Below are 21066 nucleotides of genomic sequence, written 5' to 3'. Positions count from 1 at the left end.
GGGAGAGTTTGGCCGGCAGGGATATTCTTGTCCCATCGCACACTAGCGACTCCTGGAACGGGCCAGGCGCAGTGCACGCTGACTTGGTCGCCAGGTGTACGGTGTTTCCTCCGGCACATTGGTGCGGCTGGTTTCCGGGTTAAGCGGGCACTGTGTCAAGAAGCAGTGCGGCTCGGTTGGGTTGTGTTTCGGAGGACGCACGACTCTGAACCTTTGCCTCTCCCGTGTCCGTACGGGAGTTGCAGCGATGGGATAAGACTTTAACTACCAATTGGATACCACGAAATTGGGGAGAAAAAGGGAGTAATATACCACAAAATATTTTTTAAATGTTTGTCGAGATCGGTGTGGAGGAACTTGACTTTTCTTGCTGCTTCCGCATGGTAAGCGGTACCGGAGCAACAAGTCTGACACCAACAGCCTCCTGAACAGCTTCTATCCCCAAGCCCTACAGTAAGACTGCTAAATAGCGAACAAAATGGCTACACGAACTATCTGCATTGACCATTTTATTTTGTATTTTTGCACTGACTCTATGCACTGACACTCCAACACACACACACACACTACTGACTCTACACCACAGGAGGTTGGTGGCACCTTATTTGGGGAGAACGGGCTCGTGGTAATGGCTGGAGCAGAATTAGTGGAATGGTATCAAGTACATCAAACACATGGTTTCCATGTGTTTAATGCTATTCCATATACTCCATTCCAGCCATTATTATGAGCTGTCCTACCCTCAGCAGCCTCCACTGCTACACACATATACACACACTCACATACAATCGTCATATACGCTGCTGCTAATCTGTTTATCATATCTCCTGATGCCTAGTCACCTTACCCCTATACATATCTACCACTCCAGTATCCCTGCCCATTGTAAATATGGTATTGACACTGACCCTGGAACTGCTTACTTACTTTCTCGTGTTCTTCTTATTTCTATTTCTGGTGTGTTTTTGTTCTACTTTATTTTATAGTACTACTGATATTGATTACTGCATTGTTGAGAAAGAGCTTGCAATAAAGGCATTTCACTGCACATGACAATAAAACTTAAACTTGACATTTTTTACTAAATAATTATCTAAATTCCACCATTCCACAATCTGAAAGTGATGAATCATGCATTTCCAGTGGGTATCTGTCCCTTAAATTGCTTCTGACAGTACTTACGTTTTCCATGCCAAGTATTTGCACCCTGTGCCTTGTTAGCTGGCCTCTTGAGAAAAACTGATGTTGAGACAATGGGCAAATCTATTCCAGGGGCACTCTCGTGGCACACAACCAAGACTCACCTCTCACCTCTTCACACAGTGCCAAGCAGAGGAGAGTAGTAGTAGGAGTGATGACTGCTAATCTTTCACTTTCACTCCAGATTACTGTATGATGACTGTCCTGGCTGAAAACACATTGTTTGTCTCTTGTCGTTTGTTGAGTCTCAAACCGCAACGTATCAATAACCAAATTAATTGGTATGGAGCACATATTAAACTAAATAGCAACTTAAATGTAGGAAATGTAGTGAAACCACTCATAACCATGTTTTATAGGTATAAATTGTTTTTTCTAGATGTATGCTTATTTCAAAGAATAAACTCAAACTTAGTATATCCTTAGTAAAACATCAAGTGGTATCAAGACAGATCAGCTTCAATGCTGCTACTTTAACTGCATGGGAGAAGCTCATTCTGGCCATGGACTATTAGGTTGTTGCTGGCTGAGTGCAGTGAGACTGTGGAGATCCTTAATGGGCTGTGACAGGCAGTCCCCATCGGTCCAGCCTGGGAATGGAGTGCTGTGTCCCTGGAAACAATGGGCAGATATATCCCCCTCATTATGTGTGGAAGAGAGATCCCAGCAGCCTAGCTCTGCCAGAAAGACTAGGAAAACTCAAACTGACCATGTCCACCACAACAGATGGCCAGGTCAGAGGTAACCTGGAAACAGAGGGGCAGGTCTATGGTTTATTCAATCTCAGCAGCTGTTTTCCTGTTAACTTATTTGTATACATTTTGTATTTTATTTACGATGTAACCATATCATACCTTTTGACATTTTCAATGCAACGTTCAAATTGGACATCTTCTGAGTTTGTGAATATGAAGTGAAAGGGTAAAGTAGACTAATTGATTGAGCGGGTCATTCAGTGGATGTGAGATTCCTCTTTTCATTTTGAAATTCAACATTTCTCTACACACTGATAAAAGTAGTTGGAATCAACCATTCCAAAAAAAGAACAAAAGAGAGAGAGAGAAAAAGAAAGTGAGACCTAAATGATAATTAATTAAGATAGTTGTCCATTGTGTAGGGGGCCTGTTGGTACTGGTGTAGTGAGCTGTGTACTAAACCCTGCCCATCACTGCACCCATCCTAACCCGAGTCCTGTACAAGATCTGACAAAAAATGAGGTGTACTGACGACTGTTCAGTGCTTAATTTGAGCCGAATCTGGCAACTCTTGCCAGGTCTAGCTAAAATGTCTGGCCCAATGAACACTCAAAACCCACCAAAAGGTCTGAAAACTAGCCCAATTTTATTCCCACAGCAAGAGGAGTTGCCACATTTATACAATAAACAATTTTTCCATAACGTTATCGAGCCAGTTAAGGAATTTCGACGTACAGTGGGGAGAACAAGTATTTGATACACTGTAGATTTTGCAGGTTTTCCTACTTACAAAGCATGTAGAGGTCTGTAATTTTTTATCATAGCTACACTTCAACTGTGAGAGACGGAATCTAAAACAAAAATCCAGAAAATCACATTGTATGATTTTTAAGTAATTAATTTGCATTTTATTGCATGACATAAGTATTTGATCACCTACCAACCAGTAAGAATTCCGCCTCTCACAGACCTGTTAGTTTTTCTTTAAGAAGCCCTCCTGTTCTCCACTCATTACCTGTATTAACTGCACCTGTTTGAACTCGTTACCTGTATAAAAGACACCTGTCCACACACTCAATCAAACAGACTCCAACCTCTCCACAATGGCCAAGACCAGAGAGCTGTGTAAGGACATCAGGGATAAAATTGTAGACCTGCACAAGGCTGGGATGGGCTACAGGACAATAGGCAAGCAGCTTGGTGAGAAGGCAACAACTGTTGGCGCAATTATTAGAAAATGGAAGAAGTTCAAGATGACGGTCAATCACCCTCGGTCTGGGGCTCCATGCAAGATCTCACCTCGTGGGGCATCAATTATCATGAGGAAGGTGAGGGATCAGCCCAGAACTACACGGCAGGACCTGGTCAATGACCTGAAGAGAGCTGGGACCACAGTCTCAAAGAAAACCATTAGTAACACACTACGCCGTCATGGATTAAAATCCTGCAGCGCACGCAAGGTCCCCCTGCTCAAGCCAGCGCATGTCCAGGCCCGTCTGAAGTTTGCCAATGATCATCTGGATGATCCAGAGGAGGAATGGGAGAAGGTCATGTGGTCTGATGAGACAAAAATAGAGCTTTTTGGTCTAAACTCCACTCGCCGTGTTTGGAGGAAGAAGAAGGATGAGTACAACCCCAAGAACACCATCCCAACCGTGAAGTATGGAGGTGGAAACATCATTCTTTGGGGATGCTTTTCTGCAAAGGGGACAGGACGACTGCACCGTATTGAGGGGAGGATGGATGGGGCCATGTATCGCGAGATCTTGGCCAACAACCTCCTTCCCTCAGTAAGAGCATTGAAGATGGGTCGTGGCTGGGTCTTCCAGCATGACAACGACCCGAAACACACAGCCAGGGCAACTAAGGAGTGGCTCCATAAGAAGCATCTCAAGGTCCTGGAGTGGCCTAGCCAGTCTCCAGACCTGAACCCAATAGAAAATCTTTGGAGGAAGCTGAAAGTCTGTATTGCCCAGCGACAGCCCCGAAACCTGAAGGATCTGGAGAAGGTCTGTATGGAGGAGTGGGCCAAAATCCCTGCTGCAGTGTGTGCAAACCTGGTCAAGACCTACAGGAAACGTATGATCTCTGTAATTGCAAACAAAGGTTTCTGTACCAAATATTAAGTTCTGCTTTTCTGATGTATCAAATACTTACGTCATGCAATAAAATGCAAATGAATTACTTAAAAATCATACAATGTGATTTTCTGGATTTTTGTTTTAGATTCCGTCTCTCACAGTTGAAGTGTACCTATGATAAAAATTACAGACCTCTACATGCTTTGTAAGTAGGAAAACCTGCAAAATCGGCAGTGAATCAAATACTTGTTCTCCCCACTGTAACTTGTAACTACGTTAGAAGCAAAATGCACTTTTCATCAAAATAATAATTATTGCGAACTATGACATGACGTAATAAACTAATTTGAATATGTCGCAAGATAAATTATAATTTGCCCTTATTAAACTCGCCAGATGTTTTTCCATCAATGGATGTTGATTTAACTCGTTTGACTGCTACGATTAAGCAATAAGGCACGGCAGGGTTAAATAGCTAAACAGCTAAGTTAAATAGCCTACCTACAACTGGTCAAAAGTTGTCAGGACGTGCTGCTTAGTCTCCTCTCACTCACCCGACTCAGCCAGTAGTGGCCTAAGCTGCATGCTGCAGTGCTCTCTCAACACACACTCACTCACTCAGCCTGCCGCACTGCCTGATAATCAGCAGCAGCAGGTCACAGTGAAATAGATTTTACATTTTTTAAGAGAAATGCCATGGCGGCTGCAGTGCAACTTAGAAGTAGCTCAAACACCTGCAACCAATACATTTTCACCCACGACATCATTTTCAAAGTAGCCCAATTTTCGGAAAAAACGCGAACATGGCACCTCTCCGTTTTGGACTGTTTCGTTCCGGAACCTATTTGGCCGGATCCGGTACATCTCGTGGCATGTAATGTGAAAAAGTTTATTTTCATCCCGGGCCGGATACTCTTTTCATTTTTATAATATATGTTTTGTACTTTTTACCACTTTTTCTCCCCAATTTCGTGATATCCAATTGGTAGTTACAGTCTTGTCCCATCGCTGAAACTCCCGTACAGACTCGGGATAGGCGAAGGTCGAGAGCCATGCGTCCTCCGAAACACGACCCTGCCAAGCCGCACTGCTTCTTGACACACTGTTCACTTAACCCGGAAGCCAGCCAATGCGTCGGAGGAAACACCGTACAACTGGCGACACGAGTCAGCGTGCATGCGCCCAGCCCGCCACAAGGAGTCGCTAGAGCGCGATGGGACAAGGACATCCCGGCCGGCAAAACCCGGACGACGCTGGGCCAATTGTGCACCGCCTTATGGGTCTCCTGGTCGCGGAGTGCTGCGACACAGCCCGGGATCGAACCCGGGTCTGTAGCGACGCCTCTAGCACTGCAGTGCCTTAGGCCCCGGGCCGGATATTCTAAGAGTTGATTCGGGTAGGCCGGCCCGGGCGTACGGTTTGCGCAACATTCAAACCTATTTTTGAGACCAACGCGTGGCTGTGTGAGAAGCGCGCCTGTATCTCTCACAGAACTAGAATGCGATTCCCTTTCTAGAATGCAATTCACTAGCTGTGGATTGTGTGTAGCCCAATAACAAGGCCTTTCCCAATATTTCAAATAGCCTACAATTGCAGGAAAACACAAGTTCGAAAGCAAATGGCTCCTGCTTAAAATATGAGACTAATCTGTCTGCTGTAGGCTACCAAAATATTTGATCAACTTCCAAATATTGTTTTGCAAAGTAAAACAAGAGAGGTATAAACTTTTGGCATGAAAGCACAGGCCGGCCATCACCTGCGAGTGAGCTGTGCATCATTGGGTGAGTCAGTGAAACTGGAAAGCATTTTTAGGACTATAATTTTCTTCTTTTTCTTCTTCTTCTTCTTCTTCTTCTTCTATGATATAATGGCGGTCTGCAAACAAACATTAAAGGTGCATGCCGCCACCTACTGTGCTGGAGTGTGTGGTCAATCACAGTTTACAACATTTCTAAATCCTCCTACCTCACTCAGTGCTTCTGAGAAAATAAAAAAGAGCCCTACTAACTTCTAATAGACCCTCCCCCATCCCCAAAATCCCTTCCAAATCCCCCCAACCCCATCCAACTTCAATGATCCTACACTTCAATCTTTTCCTCTCTTCAACATATTTACAATATAACACATGCTCCACCGTTTCCTCCTCATATTGCAGCCTACAATATGTCTCCACATACCTAGGCCTAGGCCACGTGTCCAACTCATTCTCTGCAGGTTTTCGCTCCTACCTTGTACTTGATTGACGATTTAAGGTTACTAATTAGTAAGGAACTCCCCTCACCTGGTTGTCTAGGTCTTAATTGAAAGGAAAAACCAAAAGCCAGCAGACACTAGGCCCTCCATGGAATGAGTTTGACACCCCTGGCCTAGGCTATTGATGGATTCAAGACAAGGTCGTTTTTATTGATCTCAGATTATCTGTTTGACAGTGTCAAAGTAGCCTGTCATTTTGATCATTTGTGTGGTATTAAAAAAGATTCTGCCAAAGTCTCCAGTCATGTAAAATGACGCAGAATTGCATGAAATGCATTTATAAAAGGACAAATTTTTCCTGGGCCCTAGGCTACTAAAATGTTCCCCCATGTGTGAAACTTCTGTAAGCGCCTCTGCTCTTCTGCTCTATGCCACTACGCCAGCGTTTCCCAAACTCAGTCCTGGGGACCCCAAGGGGTGCACATTTTGGTTTTTGCCCTAGCACTACAAAGCTGATTCAAATAATCAAAGCTTGATGATGAGTTCATTATTTGAATCAGCTGTGTTGTGCTATGGTAAAAACCAAAACGTGCACCCCTTGGGGTCCCCAGGACCGAGCTTGGAAAACCCTGCACTATGCAAATGTGATGATATGCATGCAATGCTTTATTATAAAGGTGATTTTATTTTATTTTTTCTCATGCTTTCTGGTACCTCAGAGCTCCCCATGTCACCCCCTTCTCGTGCTCACTTTAAGAACTGCAACTGTTGCTGTATGCTCCAGGGTTTCATTTCTTCACAACCATATCGCCCTGTTACTGCAGTAAGGGCAACAACTGAAGGAGTCTCAACACAGTTACTACTGAATTTCATATAATATACTGTTCATAGCCATAACCTTACTTTTATGATCATATGCACATAGTCTCATATCATCATTAAATGCTGTGATGCATGGGGTGTTCTTTATATCAAGGGCAATTGGAATGTGTATGACTGCCTGCCTACAGTAAAACAGAAGACATTATTTCAAGAATCTGTTGGCTAAATGAGATGATACTGACCCCTAGAGGGCAAATTTGGGCCACTCTGAACAACCAAATAATGCACAAAAATTATTGACAATATTATTTGTTGTCTTATTGCTATCTTAATGTCCTCATGCATCAATTCTCAGATAGGAAGTAAATGGTATAGCGCTATGAGTTGCTTGCCACAGCAACTATGCCAGGTGTGGTTGTCTTTGAAAGGACATATAGGCCTACATGTAATCAACCAAGATGATTTCATAATAGAAGTGTGGAGTGCCCTCATCAAAAGAACAGAATGATTTGAAGAGTTTCATTCCAAAACGCTACATTTTCAGAAATGTTGGTAAATGAGCTTTTATTGTTTAAAGAACTTATGAAAGAGATTAGTGTGTTTTCTCACTATCCAATTATGGCATGGGGTTGTTCAATGACAGACATGTATTTGTTTAAAATCTATCACTTGATGGTTTCATTTCAGAGAGATAAATAATGTTGTTTTTTTGCAAAATGCTATATATCCATCTCACTCTCAGAGAAATAAGTAGACCTGCTAGGTTTTACACAGTCTAATGTAACAGATAACTACATTTTTAAATAAATAACTCTACAAATGATACATCTGTGACATCAATATTTAAATAAATAAAATTCAGTACAGTAATATGAGATCTGTATGTAAAATATTACATTTTAGTAGATTCTCTTGTCTAGAGTGACTTACAGTAAGTGCATTCATCTTAAGATAGCTAGGTGAGACAACCATAGAGATCCCTATTACATTTACATTTTAGTAATTTAGCAGACGCTCTTATCCAGAGCGACTTACAGTTAGTGAGTGCATACATTTTCATACTGGCCCCCCGTGGGAATCGAACCCACAACCCTGGCGTTGCAAGCACCATGCTCTACCAACTGAGCTAATTTTATGGATACAACAAGATATCACAGTCAAATATAAAGGATATGAACATTCCATTCCAGCTAAACAATGGATATATAGCGTTTTGCAACAACAAAACAATTATTTCATACACATCTAAAATCTATGAATTAAAAATCTGAGAACAAAAATAAAAGTGCAATATTTTACACACACATAAGCAATCATTTCTGATGAAAAAACACAAATGTTTATTTTTTTCCTGATATAGCGTTTTGGAAATAAACTTCATTTGTACTGTACCACCCACTCACTACATCATTGTGGTATATTTATACCATGATCAAGGTGAATGCAGGTGTGGCAACAGATCACAATCTTCCAATGTTTATGCTTGCCTAGTAGCTGCAATGTCACTCATGATCATGTCACGCTGCCTGGTGAAAAGTGTATAAATCAGGGTTCTTCAATTCCGGTCCTGGAGGGCCGAAACACCTCTGTTTTTCATCCTCTCCTTCTAATCAGGGGCTAATTCAGACCTGGGACACCAGGTGAGTGCAATTAACTACAAGGTAGAAATAAAAAACAGAAGTGTTTCGGCCCTCCAGGACCGGAATTGAAGAACCCTGGTATAAATAGTCTAAATAGTCTTCTGACAGGGGTAGAAGATACGTTCATGTAAGTTTTAGAGGACAGAATAGGTATCACTTCAAATAGAGGAAGCGGCTGATACTTCAGTTATGTTCTCTGGGAAAACAATACATATTTTTCGCATTACTGAGATGTCTTTACAGAGATCAAATAGCTTATACATTCAATAAAAAATGACTGAAGAAGCCTAAAAATATATATATTAAGTGCAGTAAATGTCTGTGGGCCATCAGGGTGAACATGCTGCCATCTTGCATTGGAAAATGACCTGCAAGTGCCGCAAGAAATGTTGACCAAGATGGGGATAGAAACTTGCTTGATACAAACCAGCTGCTTCTGCGATATGGTATCCCCCAACATCCTTGTCTCTTCTACCGTTCTTCTCCGTGTAGGTAACTCGCCTCCATGTCCTAGTAGGCCTATAGGGTTCGAAGTGGGTGCCGTTTTTGGAGGTTGCTCGGCTGGTGGTTCAGTAGGCCTATAGCCCATTTAATCTATAAGTGATATCAGGCATCACCGTTTCAACGAGAAAAACGTCACAATCTATATTCTGCCACCACATGAGGACGCTGGTCTACCATGACCGTCTCCAGAGGGCTACAGGCAGTAGTAGTATATTGGTGATGGCAGCCCAGGGGTTCTAAATTTAAGGCTCCTTGTCAATCATAACCTCCACGCCCAAAACCAAAAGGTGAAGAGAACATTCTCAGGATCTGACATCCTCTCATCCTCATATTTTCATTGCTGTGACGTTTAGGCATACACCTCAATCTGGTGAGTAGTAGCCTAAAATGTTAAGAAGGCTGTGTGTGTGTGTGTGTGTATGTGTGTGTTGGTCTTTTTTTGCATGTTTCTTTTTGGGCGCAGACAGGTGGTGCACAGATGCCATTATGTCCTATACTTATCGTTGAAATATGATAATGTACAGTAAAACTATTGTCTTTGAAATCAAATAATAATAATATGCCATTTAGCAGACGATTTTATCCAAAGCGACTTACAGTCATGCGTGCATACATTTTTGTGTATGGGTGGTCCCGGGGATCGAACCCACTACCTTGGCGTTACAAGCGCCGTGCTCTACCAGCTGAGCTACAGAGGACCACAAATACAATCTTGAACCATATAAATACAATTTCAACTCACTTAGGGTCGAATTCTAACGTAGATATATACGTGCGTAAATTGTGCGGTCATATTAGTAGAACATTTACGCAAAACGTACATTACGCACGTATCTCAAGTTCGGAATTAACAGAGGCTGTTTGGGCTTCCAGAAGGTTTTTCAAACAGCACGTCTCAATAACAGATCAATAACAGCTAAATATTTAACAAATATTTGTTATCCCATTTTCTATAGCCTATGCTTTAGAAGTTTAGTTTAGGAAATATTGTTAAATAGTTTTTTCATTTGTCAATCGGTGCAAGGCAAACAAGCGGGATAAGTAAATAGTGGACTCTGAAAATCTGAGGAGTTGTCAGACATGCACCCAGTACTCATTGGCTGCCTCTGAAATACCAGCTCTACCTCCCACGTGATACTGGATAAATGCCCGCCCGCTAGCATCCTATAGCAGACAATCACAGACCACTGTGAGAGGGGCACACCTTCGTCGTTTTTAGGTAAAGTTTTCATGGGGATGCCATTTTACACTCAAAACTAATTTAATCTACGAGATTTAAGCATTCTTTGCAAATTGACGTTTTCAATTGCATTGCTTCAACCACATTTACTTGTGCAACTTTGCCGATAAAATGACTGGAGTTTTTGACATTCTAAATACAGATATGCATTCGAACCAGATTACCTCGAACAGTTACCATAGTTTGCACAAATCGCAGGAGTCCCCAACTTTACCAGTATCGACGGCGACGGACAGCAGCTTTTACAATAGCCAACAGCCTGGACACTGCGCAGGGTCTCCATATGGCCAACTCGGGACTTACCAGTACCACAGCAGTGCCATGAGCAGCGTTCAATACAATAACAAATCATACGATCTTGGTTTCAACTCCTCTTATGGCACCTACGGCTCCTATGGTTCGAGTTCTTCACCGACTCCAACGGATGCAGGTAAATAAAATCCCAATGTTTTCCTATTCGTATTCTATTCTATTTTAATGATATTAAGATAAAAAATGTGATGCATTTTTTATAATTGTTCTTACATGTATTTCTCAGAGAAAGAAGAAAGTGAACCTGAAATCCGAATGGTTAACGGAAAACCAAAGAAGGTCAGGAAACCTCGAACTATTTATTCAAGCTTTCAACTGGCCGCCCTTCAACGGAGATTCCAAAAGACACAGTACTTGGCTTTACCGGAGCGAGCCGAGCTGGCAGCCTCAATGGGCCTTACACAAACCCAGGTTAGTGCAACTTTGCAATGCATCCAGTTGCTGTCAAATCCCCCATCAATCTGTGAATATTATGATCAGTCTCAGGCTAGCTACTTATTTTATATAAGCATGCCATTTTACTTTGGACTGCTATTTATCTTGATCCAGCATTTGTTGTGTATAGTTTGACTCTTGTTAGGATACGTTTTGAAATAAGCTTTAGGTTCAGAACAATAGTAACAGTGTTCCTTTTCAGGTGAAAATTTGGTTCCAGAACCGTCGCTCCAAGTTCAAGAAGTTGTGGAAAAGTGGAGAAATCCCCCCTGAGCAACATGTGGCCTCCAGCGAGTCTCCCCAGTGTAACTCTCCACCCGCCAATGCCTGGGACTTTCCACAAAATCAAATAATGAACAATGTAAACTCCAGTTTACCTCAGAGCAGCAGCCCTCCAAATACGACTGCGCCTTCTTTCTTGGCAAACTATTCTTGGTACTCATCAACGAACTCTGCAACACATCTTCAATCTGTCCCACGTGTCCAGAACCACCACAACTCCGCCTTGAGCGCTGGGACAATATTTTAATACTGGTGAAACATTAAAAAAAGTTAATGATACATTTTCACAGACCTCACAAAGCGAACTTTACGCGCAACGTTGGCCAACTTCATGTATAGGTGCCAGGGTAATTCAGAAGGTCACCGTCCTCACACCGGAAAATGGCAGACTACAGATTTGTACAGTTATTTTTTGTATTTATTTATTTAGTTTATTTTAATGTATGCGATGTATGAACCACTAATATCCAAAGCATTCACAGAGTAAGTTGCTTTCTTTTACGCGCGGGCGTTACTTTTGCGTCAGTGCAAGTAAAAAGTTAATTGCAGGATGTGAACAACTGTCACATCTAGCACAATTTTCAGCTGTATCGTGCCTTTTGACAATGACCTCAGTTTTGTTGTATGATGAGATCAATGTTTTACATGAACCCAGATTTCTATAGGGCCTATTCTTTACTGTTGTTTTCTTTTGTAAGGTGTCAGAGTTCGTCTTTGAGCATATTTCATAACATTCTTTTGAAATGCCCTCCTGTCATATTTTTGTTGTTGTTTATATTAGGGACAAATACCTTCTTATCCTTTGTAAGCTACTGATTGTCCCATATTCTAATGAACTTGAATAATATTTGGATGGTATATTGTCTTTAATTTATTTTTATGGTTAGCAGTGTTTCCTTTATAATTATATGATAAGACGTTATTTAAATAAAATATGTTTTCTGTGTACATGGTGTTTTTCTACATTTTAAGTTTTTTTTTTTGCATTAAAGCTTAGCCCGGTTCTTTACGTGTTTATAGCCTATCAATAAGCATACTTCAATGGCGCTCTCTTATTTAGCCTACTGAGAGAAGGAACCTACTCCACCTCCATTCAATAACACGGCGCCAGAAGAGTTCTCGGTCCGTCAAATACATGTTTTTAACCCTTGTAAATCTTTCAACGTAGCTCACAAAATTTGATGAAGGTCGCAGGTATGATGTGCTCGACAAGCTTTTGGAAGGACGTAGCTTAAGTCATAAGCATATTAAAATACCACCATTTGGTTATGCATTTGTATTCTTTATTAGCTGCAAATTGTTTCGTCTTCTTAACTCATGGTTTATAGACGCGTTAAATCTAGCTGGGTATGGTTCTGGGAACCTGATAGAGACAAGATGATTAACAGAGCCGAGACACGGTGCCCGGGGCTCAGAGAGCGCTGGAGCATTCAAAGGCACGCAACACGCCTTGGCATGCAAAAGGAAAGATGAGGGCGTATGACTGAGCTCAACCCCTCAGACTCTCTGGAGTCGAGCGCCGCTCTCCAGACGTTTTATGAACTCAGCCCAATCAAAAAAACTAGACCCAAGACCGCCTGAAGCTAAACAACATGGAAACATTTCTCACATCTTGTTCACTCACACAACACAACGCTCTTCTCATCGGTTCTCATGTGCGGATCGACCTAGATTTTCCCATCGTAGACTAGGCTAGTAAACACCTTTTCTATTTATTTATAATGACAACTTTATGAGATCTTATTCTTAGCTAAATGTTATCTACTTTATCTCATAGCCAAGTTTACAAATACATTCCAGATAGTAGGCCTATCCTCTATTTTGAAATGTAAGGGTAAAATCTGGATTTTCTTAGATGCAAAATAAAGATTTTATTACGTTTATTTATATTTTATTCACTCTGTTCTCTAAAGGGATGTAAAATACATAGCTTTGAAGGCCTATCTATCCCAATGGACGAGCGTTTGCTAGGTTTGATCATCACGTCGTCCTGTTGCTTTTTATGGATGAGTGATCATACGCCACATAACGTGGAATCGTTTTGCATAAGGATGTACCTTGTCAGTGATTGCCACATTACAAGGTGGAACATTCTCCCTGGGGCTGTCGTTGCTTTATCTTGATATGAGGAGTCCCTCGGGATAGCCGGCCTACCACATGTTGAGTGGGCCTGAGCAGCAAGAAACAATATAACACACATTTGATTGTAGACTGCAGTGAATATATATATATATATATATATATATATATATATATATATATATATATATATATATATATATATATATATATGCATTGATTGGATAAATACATGCTTATATATGCTTAATAAGTGGTACTTTACATTTAGTAAGATTTACACATTTCACATGCGATGAGCTAGTGCGTGCGTAATGTACGTAATTATACTGGCGTTGACTTTGACTGTCTCCCTATGTAGACATTGGATGGAACAAGAATCTCTATAAAAGACATGCACTAATTCACCTGCTTCGGAAAGGTCCTCAGACCACATGCCCTTAGCTGACATTGCAGCATTTTCCAGTCTTTCCTCTGTCTACACAAGAATAATAATGTTAACTTATGGAAGCAAATGTAGCCATTACGCACGGGATCAATTAAAGTAAATCTGACTGATTTAATAACATTTTTCTCTGTCTATTTGGTGGTTGAAGTGCATATATGTCAAATAAAAATATGTCTTGAGCAAACAATGGTTAATGACAATCATGATATGTTTTTTTCTTATTGCGCCCTGCATCCATGTCTCATCCTCACCGACTAGAAATGATGTGGCTTTATACTTCCGGAATCCTGTAGGCAACTTGAAAATGCCATACACCCTATCCTAATTTATACCCTGATCTGTAATCACATCCACATTTGCTCTAGTTTGAGCATTCTGGCGCTTTCCGATCTGAAAGCCTGCAATTACTATATAATTCTTCGCAATTTTAGATGTCCTAATATGGGTTGTAATTTTTGCACAAAACAATTTCAGGCTATTTCAAGCATCAACATTGTCAAAGTTGTATGTACATAATAAATTGGAATATCAATGCATATGTTTTAGCATACCATCTTGACTCGACGATAATTATATCTGTGTGGAGCCTACGCAGAATTAGCCTGAATTGCATGGTAACTGCTGCTTTACATTTTTAAAAATTACTCATAATTTTCCCAAAGATTACCAAGATCTCGAGTGCACAATGTCATCAGCGTAATGATGAGTAAACATTTATGCTAATAATCTACAATTTTTTCCATCAGCTATAAAAAGGGGAAATAAAGCAGAAATGTTCAGTCATATTCTGAGCTGTGCTGTTATAGTACTTAACACTTCATGGGCAACAGCTTATGGGATTCAAGCGCTCAACCTATGCCCATGCTTCAGGATGCTACTCTCATTTATCTGCCTTTATCTAAATCAGGGAATCTTTTAATCCTGTCAAAGAGAGATTCTGCATGCTTCCTTTTTAGAGATTAAGGTAAGTATATAGCCTATGGACCGTTATTTTATTTATTTGTCAATTTGATGTTTAAACTTTTAAACGTTTTTTGGGGGTGGATAGCCTATTTAGTATTCACCAAGATTCCATTAGGCCTAATTGATAGTTTAATGCAGACATCACGATTTTTAGGCTATAACAATCAAACGGATATATAGTTAGTAATTAATTGTAGGCCTATTCATTGAAATATTACAAATCTATTTTCAATTTAATTGGACAGCATTTCTGGAAAAGCCTAAATTATGCACGCATGTCAAATGGTAATGTGTTACAAGTAGCCTATTCTAGACAACTGGAAAACATAGAAATTAGACTAAACAATGTCGTTATTTTGTCCATAATGGACTATCTGTAACGAGTTATTTTATTGTCATAAACGTCTGTATATAATACTCATCTAATATATGCCATTTAGCAGACGAGTTTATCCAAAGCGACTTACAGTAATGCGTGCATACATTTTACGTTTGAGTTGTCCCGGGAATCGAATCCACTGGGTTTTTTTTATTATTAAAAACGTGCACGAAAATTGGGGGAAAAAACAAGGATTCTCGATTAATCTTCCGGAGACAATACTCGCTATGCTATGACTGATTCTATATTTACATCAGGAAATGGGTACTCTATAGCCTATGGATTGGGAAGGGACCTGGCATAGAATAAGCCTCCTCTCTTTCTGTAATTTAGCCACTGCCTTCATTACTCTTACATTGTGCTTTGCTAATATTGAACCCTCTTCGCATAGACAATCCCGTGCTATACACCTGCAAGCAATTTGCCAGCCTTACATGTAAAGGAATAGCGGAGAGACAGCAGCTCACCTATTTCACGTTTTTCATTGCGCAGCAAATTTATTTTAGTGTCTCTTTTGTTAACGCTGAAATATTCCCCGTGCGAAAAAAGTGCTTATAATTACCCCAGAGATGAGAAACTGCATTAGAATAAATAAGGGCAAATTACTGTAATTATGTTGGGTTTGATGGGCTCGGCTCATAATCAAGGGGAGAATAGAGTGAAATAGCACTGAACCTCTTGGACGTGCAGCTGCGCCTTTCGGAGGGAGAGGGAGAGTATATTTATGTTGCAGACACCTCACTCTAACATTTTAAGGTTGATTATTTCCAGGCTATACTTCTCATAAAAAGTAGCCTATATAGGCCTAGTAATACCAAGTGAATGTGGAAAACATAAAGATTAATTTTTACACAGAGAAAAGAGTGAAAGGCACATATAGGCTAGCCTATAATATCATTGATGGATAAACATTTAAATGATTTGTTATGTATAATAGGCCCAATTAGTTGATTTAACGATAACCTGATGACAACATAAAACCAAGACTAACACTTATTTTTGCTTATTTTCCTGAATAAACACTAACATTTTAATATTAATGGGGAATGCTCCATACACGCACTTTTTTGCATTATGGAAAATATTTTGTTTTGTCATAAACAACTCGAGGAACATAACACGCCGTTTTTTCTGAAGTATGTATTTTATTTGGTATATTTGAGATATAGGATATATAGGCCTTGTATTTATGAAATGGACGTCTGGAATGGGTGTATATCTGCATGGTGCTGCAGGGGATGATATTGGCAGTCTATTGTCTACCGTAGGCCTGTAGTGTTTTCACTCAATTGGTCCTTTCCTCAGCTCATCGGGTGCTTCAGAATTTTCTGTAAAAGCGCAGTTAAACCATCAAACCCAAACAAGAGCCCCTTTGAACTTTTCACTTTTACTTATCTACATTTAAACTCCCCCCCACCTCCTCGACCAACCAGTCTTTTTGCAGCACCTGCCTCTCGCCCAATTATTCACTTAACACACACCATTGCTCTCTCCTCTATTCATCGATGAAAACGGTGTTTGTTGGAACCACAGAAGACTAGAAAGGAGCTTATAGCGGCTAAATGAAACTGAGAAGAAACAAGCGCTATATTGTTGAAGGAATTACAATGTTATAGAAACTGACACATAATTAATCGGGTCAGGTCTGAATTGACAAGTCTCCAGCATGGCTATATACAGCACTCACAGTAAGTGATTATGAAAAACTGATAGGCCTATCCCAGGGCCTAAAATGTAGAAATGCTGAACGCCTATGCGTAATCACGTGTAGGCTATACGGCCAATGCTGCACATTGTAGACTAATGAAAATGAATAATCATATAGGCTTTATTTGATCACATTGTACCTCTGTATTAGTTTTAAATATAAGTCATATCCCTGGCCTACATGGACTTATATGGAAATTAGAAAGTTGTGGCCTACAACACATAGCCGGTAAGGAGTCTGACACGTTATACTGGCCTTTTAAATCATCGTTTTACTGTTTTCAACATTATGTACATAACTTTCATAAAACAAAGCAATAAATTAAAGTGATCAATACAAAACTAAATATTTATAGACTGCTAAACACATTCATCTTAATGAACACATAAAAATCCTATTTCACAACATATCGTTTACAGCACAAACCAAAGCTGAAAAATGCCTATTATCTTGTCCTTATTATGTACATCCACCCGCTCAACACATAACAAACAATGACAAACCATATCTTTATCATCGTGATCACCTTAATGTTCTTCTCAAGCAGCCAATCTTCATTTCAACTTTTTAACATATGGTTTGGGGCTCCGTCGTAGAAGAGGAGTTTTGCTTGCATCAGTGCAGCATTAACAACACGTTGTTGTCGTTTCATAAGTCAAACACACTGCATATTAAATAAAGATACAGACATAGAAAAAAACGAAATAATTTAACTTAAATTAACACACAAAAACAGCATGGTAGCTTTGCGCAAGGGCGCGTGCAACTCGGGCTGTGAAAACTAAGGAACGGACTTAAGATTCGATTCCATGCCCATTAAAATGATGAGACTATTTTTGAAATTATTAATTGGATTGGCCTACATTTGTTGGTCAAAGTTATATTATAGACCAATGGGGTTTTTGTATGTTTAAATGCTAGGTTTTAAGGTCATGGTCAAATCACCATGTTGACCTACATCTGATAGGCCTTGGTAACACGCGGCTTCATAGGCCTATTTTGATCATCATTGGGATAAGAAATGTAGCCAATCTTAAAATCAAACATAGGATACGTAAATATACTCTCACTGACTTGTTACAGCTCAATATATTTAGTCTAACACATAGCCTATTAAAATGTGACAAAAGATAATAACAGCAGCTTGAGAACCCATTTGTCAAAACAATTTCCGGTATCTGTCGTGGACATGAAAGGACTTCTTGCCCTTGGGCGCAGACAGTGCTTTTTCAGTCTCTCGGCTCTCAGGCTATTCTCTGTGCCGTCGTTTGGTATGAAGAGGTCAATATGTCAGCTGGCAACTTTGAGAGCAAACTCCGGATTACATCTGTGCATGGCTGCAGCGGGCCAGTAAAAGGCCACGCTGGGTGGTGGACCCAAAATCTCCTGATATGGGCCATGGCAGTACAGAGGGCGGGGCAGGTCTATCAGCTCACAGTTATGTTCACATGAGTTGCGGTTGCTGCATAGACTCTTGGTGTGCAGTTGGATACCATGAGGTGTAACTTGGAATGTAAGACCCTGGTGTACCCACGGATGTTTTCACGGTGGTCGGTGAGCTCCAAACCGGTGCTACCGGAGATCCAGTCGTAGGTCCGTGACCATTAAATTGGGCTAAAGTGTTTGTGTCAATTGTGCCACCACCTTGCTTCATCAGTTTCTTGAACTTCGATCGCTTATTCTGAAACCAAATCTTTACCTGAAAAGAGAGAGATAACCATGGTTATTAAGATTGTCTAGTTGGGCAATTTCAATAAACTCTAGACCAGGCGACAGTGACGCACCATTTGGACTTTTTAAATAACAATTGAATGAAGACGAAATGCTTGCTGAACACCATTAAGTGCCTAATTGAAAAGCTATGAAGAATAACAGAAGTAGAATAAATAGCTACCCAGAATTATGTGTAGCCGATTCATAGGCCCAGCCTCGAAATATTTGTAAGCTTTTTCATAGAACATCTGCATGATAATAATCAATTCGAAACATTCGATAACATCAGGACAACAGTTGTTTATAACCCAAACAAACAGAGAATAAATAGCCAATGTAACCAATTGGTGGCCTATTGTTTAACGTGGTCAAAAGTATATGAAACTGCAAGCATTAGGCCTATAGGAAATACAAGTAAAAGCAAACGTTGACTTGCCTGTGTTTGCGTGAGTCCCATCGAAGCTGCGAGCTCGGCTCTCTCTGGCAGTGCCAAATATTGAGTTTGTTGAAATCTTCTGTTTAGAGTTTGTAGCTGCAAACTGGAATAGATAGTCCTTGGTTTGCGAATCTTTTTCCCTTTCCCATTGAACCGCACCTCTCCGCCTTCTACAACTGTGTTCTTCTCTGTCTCTGGTGCTGAGAAGGGGAGACAATAGCAAAATTACAAAGGAGACAGCTCGCCAACGTCACTGCACAGCAATGAACATCACAGTGTAAGTTTTACAGGCTGTGGTTTAGGTATAATGACCCTTAATTGCATACATTGTTTATAGCATTACGCAATAAATAATTACCGAGCCTAATACCCCAACATCTGGGTTGCTTTTCCAATCCAAAGTGTGTTTGCTGGACCGAAAAACATAAACCAAAAGGTTCCAAGAACATTATAGAGCCGAAAGGGATGAAGTTTAAAGCTTACCTGTATCTTCTAACCGTGTCTGTGTTAGTGCCGAGTTGTTTTGATACGATTGCACTGTACTGAGATATGGACTTGAGGAATGGCTGCCGACGGAGTTTACGTATGGATAACCTAAAGATCTAGGAAATGATGAGGCTGGACTGTACGAGCTCTCGTGTTGAGTATGACCCGCAGAATGTAAACAGTGCATGGAATAGTGTCCGTGAGACATTGAGGAAGGCGACATTTGTTGACTCGGTGGCCCAAATTCCATGAAAACGGTTTTTCCTGAGACAGGGCTATTAAGACTTTCTGGTATTGTAGTCATTGTCATCTCTTCTGGCGGATCTCTCCTCTTCCTTTTTTGTTTTCTTCTATGATCTCAGTGAAGGATGGATCCCAATTTAAGCTGTACTGATTTTTTCTCTTCCCATTCATAAGAAAATGTAGTTTGTCTCTGTGAAAAGTCTAGGCATGATGCAGTGGTCTAGACAAACTCGCTCAAAGGTTTGAATCAGGGATTCATGAATATTCATCAAAGGCGATCGCTGATTGGTCCACTCTATCCAAGAATGATGCCTATTGGCGATCCTGGGGTTGGGTCCGAGGGACCTGATAAACTCAAGAAAAACAACAAATCCTGCAGATTCAGCTCTGAGATGTATTTTTTTAAGTGCTTAGGAAGCAGGGAAAGGTATAAGCAAAATAAACACTAACATCCAAAATGTCTGCTTTAAAAGAAACAACACACAATTAAATCCAGCCTATTTGATAATAATAATAATAATAATAATAATAATAATAATAATAATAATAATAATGCAATTGTTAATTATAAAGAAATAGCCTATTCTATTATCAATCACAAATAGGTTATGGTTAGATCCTGTTATGTTGATAGGCCTGCTGTTCATTTAAACATTAAGACTGTATAGTGTTGTTATCTAAGAACTGTTTTATCCAAATTAAGAAACAGCCTGAATAGTGTTGTTATCTAAGAACTGTTTTATCCAAATTAAGAAACAGCCTGTATAGTGTTATTATCTAAGAACTGTTTTATCCAAATGAATCAAACTACAACAATAAAGAATAATGTTCAGAAATAGCAGTATGAATACATTTAAGTGTAGCTTTGAGGTGTAATATTTAACAGAAAAATGATGTTTTATATCGCATTAGATATTATTTCGATATCTCAAAACAAACGGTTATAGATTGACTCATTATTGACAGCGTCTTTTGGTGTTCACATGCACAGATGTATTACTTACAGGTCCATTTGATTACATGCCAGTCTCAAGTGCTCTGAGCCACAGCTGAAGCGAGCTGAATTAGCATAACACTGATGTTTAATTTTCATACGCATAATTAGCCATATATTTAACACTTGCAATGGCTAGTGGTCTCAATCATCTGAGCAAAGAAGTCCTGGTTGAATTTATGCATTTAAAGCAATGACTAGTCTAGCCTATGT

The 21066-nt window shown here is 40.2% G+C and overlaps 2 protein-coding genes across 2 annotated transcripts; one reads left to right on the top strand and one right to left on the bottom strand.

The window, feature by feature from the left end:
• The first annotated feature begins 10306 nt into the window (after nt 1-10306).
• LOC311130125 (homeobox protein Dlx2a-like) lies at nt 10307-12666 on the top strand. Its single transcript, XM_084162809.1, has 3 exons — nt 10307-10805; nt 10914-11098; nt 11325-12666. The coding sequence occupies exons 1-3, from the start codon at nt 10487-10489 to the stop codon at nt 11649-11651; spliced, it is 831 nt and encodes a 276-aa protein (XP_084018935.1). The 5' UTR covers nt 10307-10486; the 3' UTR covers nt 11652-12666.
• A 4564-nt stretch (nt 12667-17230) lies between these two features.
• On the bottom strand, nt 17231-19926 carry LOC311130127 (homeobox protein Dlx1a; the record flags this gene model as incomplete). The annotated part of the gene is made up of 3 exons (XM_084162811.1): nt 17231-18680; nt 19131-19330; nt 19614-19926. 3 exons carry the CDS (start codon nt 19924-19926, stop codon nt 18426-18428), a joined length of 768 nt encoding a protein of 255 aa, XP_084018937.1. The 3' UTR covers nt 17231-18425.
• Nucleotides 19927-21066: the final 1140 nt, after the last annotated feature.

This window comes from Coregonus lavaretus, assembly GCF_964263955.1.
Source record: "Coregonus lavaretus genome assembly, chromosome: 5".
In the NCBI taxonomy this organism is placed as follows: domain Eukaryota; kingdom Metazoa; phylum Chordata; class Actinopteri; order Salmoniformes; family Salmonidae; genus Coregonus; species Coregonus lavaretus.
This window is presented reverse-complemented; position numbering and strand designations above follow the sequence as displayed.

Bases quoted from the DNA above. Each gene is read 5' to 3' on its own strand.
- LOC311130125 (XM_084162809.1), top strand. From the start codon at position 10,487: ATGACTGGAGTTTTTGACATTCTAAATACAGATATGCATTCGAACCAG. The intron at 10,806-10,913 runs GTAAATAAAATC...TGTATTTCTCAG, and splicing joins ACCGACTCCAACGGATGCAG to AGAAAGAAGAAAGTGAACCT. The intron at 11,099-11,324 runs GTTAGTGCAACT...GTTCCTTTTCAG, and splicing joins TGGGCCTTACACAAACCCAG to GTGAAAATTTGGTTCCAGAA.